Source organism: Lathyrus oleraceus, chromosome 3 (genome assembly GCF_024323335.1).
Source record: "Lathyrus oleraceus cultivar Zhongwan6 chromosome 3, CAAS_Psat_ZW6_1.0, whole genome shotgun sequence".
In the NCBI taxonomy this organism is placed as follows: Eukaryota; Viridiplantae; Streptophyta; class Magnoliopsida; order Fabales; family Fabaceae; genus Lathyrus; species Lathyrus oleraceus.
Window position 1 is genome coordinate 177,213,447 of NC_066581.1, and position 2,336 is coordinate 177,215,782.

Sequence of the window (2,336 nt, forward strand, 5' to 3'; positions counted from 1 at the left end):
AAGGTTTTGATTTGATATACTTTTGTTTGGTTTCTTCATTTTTTAAGTAATTTGGCTCATGTTCAATTTCATGTCCACCATGTTATATGTGTTGCTGCACTTCCAATCCTAACTCCATCTGGCCAAACATGTCCTGCAACCATATAAACATGGCCTGAGATACCTTGAAGTACACAAAGAATCCAGCAATAAGTATTCCCCCATAGATGTACGTTTGAGAAGAGTGCACGGGGTACTTGTACTCAATTTTGCAGCATTTCATATTTTCCCTCTCGCTGGTCAAAACATGGTCAACGTATTGCTGGGTGAACATGCTGCTCTGCAGAATATCTGAACTGTTCAAAAAGGCATCATTTAAACGATGATCATATAATAATGAAGACATACCAACAAGATGCTCTTCAAGGCCGTCAAGGGGGGTTTTCAGATACTCTGCTGCAAAAGTTTGGACGGTCTCTGATGTTTCACGAATTTTCCGAAGTACAGAATCCACACGAGCATATATCGAGTTCCTCAATGCAACATCACGGAGCATTTGACTGACACGAGACGTATTTGAAAATGGTCCAAATGGGTGACAACCGGCTGCCCAAAGTCAATTCACAACGTGTCTTTCATGTGCATGTGAAGCCTTCTCATATGGTGCACTTAAACCACCTACCACTGAAGCAAGGCCAGCCAATATATGACGCTGTGCTTGAAATGGGACGGCATGCCTTTTATGTGTTTCAGAAACATAACTCAAAGGAATCTTTTCATTCTGATGCTCAAGCACAATTACAACGTCATTGCTTGTCCACACCATACTTTCGTCCTCCATCATGAGATTTGGATCCACATCAGCCAATGATGGCACGAAAACAGGAACTACTCTTGTTCCAAAAGTTGTTTGAATATCTTCCTTGCTTCTTTACATTTTTTCTCTTTTTCTTGCTATGTTTCATGTTATATGATGACCAGATAGGCTTATGCTTAAGTATTGAATCAGTTGACCCCTCAGACTCATCCATCCAATTTGGCGGAAGAAATGATTACTTGAAAGAGATGGGTCAGCCATTTCAAGCAATCCAGCAGCAAGCACACCGGCATCCTGCCCAACAATCCAAAAACAGTTCAGAAAAAAAAAAGGCATACAGTTGAAGGGTCAAGCCAAATAATTAACCACAAGTCATACAAACAATAACAACACATGAGGTTATGCTACCGAACAACTTGCCGTCTACACCGGATCAACAGTTGGGGGTTTGCTCAATGCTACATTTGGAAATGCAACTGAAATGATTATATCAATTTATGCCTTGAAAAGCGATATGATTAGGGTTGTTCAGCAATCTTTACTTGGTTCCATCTTGTCTAATATGCTTCTAGTTCTTGGATGTGCATTCTTTACTGGTGGGATTGTTCACTGTCAAAAACTTCAGGTTTTCAATAAGGCAGCTGCTGTTGTCAATTCCGGCTTGCTGCTCATGGCTGTAATGGGAATACTGTTTCCTGCTGTGCTTCATTTTACTCACTCAGAAGTTCATCTTGGGAAGTCAGTCTTATCCTTATCCAGATTTAGCAGCTGCATAATGCTACTGGCCTATGCAAGCTACCCTTTCTTTCAACTTAGAAGTCAACAGAATTTTTATACTCCAGTTGACCAGGAAGTAGATACAAGCGAAAACACTGACGAGGAGGAAGAATTTGAGTTAACTAAGTGGGAAGCGATAATCTGGCTGGCTATTTTGACAGTATGGGTATCAGTATTGTCTGGACACTTTGTGGATGCCATAGAGGGAGCATCTGAATCATTGAATATGTCAGTGGCCTTTATTAGTGTCATCTTGCTTCCAATAGTAGGAAATGCTGCAGAGCATGCGAGTGCTATCATGTTTGCCGTAGAAGACAAGCTAGATATCACAATTGGAGTTGCTGTTGGATCATCAACCCAGATATCCATGTTTGTGATCCCTTTCTGTGTGGTTGTTGGGTGGTGCAAGGGAAAAGACCGGACACGAAAGAGCAACTTGAAGAAGATAATAGATTACAATGTTCCACAACAATATAATCACAATTTTTGTCCAAAAAGGCATCTGTATGATATGTGACCTTTCCAGCATAATGAGAAACTATAAAATCTGTTTGTGAAAACTTTTCCTTTTCCAACCTAGGGTGAGACCGGAAATGCTGAAACAACTTAGTAGAGAATGTTTCATGTGTTGATTTTGGAAACATGCAAGCTTCATCCAACAGAGCAATGACACCAATGGGTTTCTTCTCGATCAAATCTAGAACATCTTGGTTGTCCACAAATTCAATAATTGCTCAAAACTATTATTCCTAAAGCACTCAAA

At 40.2% G+C, this 2,336-nt stretch overlaps 1 protein-coding gene across 1 annotated transcript; it reads left to right on the plus strand.

The window, feature by feature from the left end:
• Positions 1-1,135: 1,135 nt before the first annotated feature.
• On the plus strand, positions 1,136-2,123 carry LOC127126096 (vacuolar cation/proton exchanger 2). Its single transcript, XM_051054946.1, has one exon. The coding sequence runs from the start codon at positions 1,278-1,280 to the stop codon at positions 2,088-2,090; it is 813 nt and encodes a 270-aa protein (XP_050910903.1). The 5' UTR covers positions 1,136-1,277; the 3' UTR covers positions 2,091-2,123.
• The last annotated feature ends 213 nt before the right edge of the window (positions 2,124-2,336 follow it).

Coding starts and splice junctions, on each gene's coding strand:
- LOC127126096 (XM_051054946.1), top strand. CDS start 1,278: ATGATTATATCAATTTATGCCTTGAAAAGCGATATGATTAGGGTTGTT.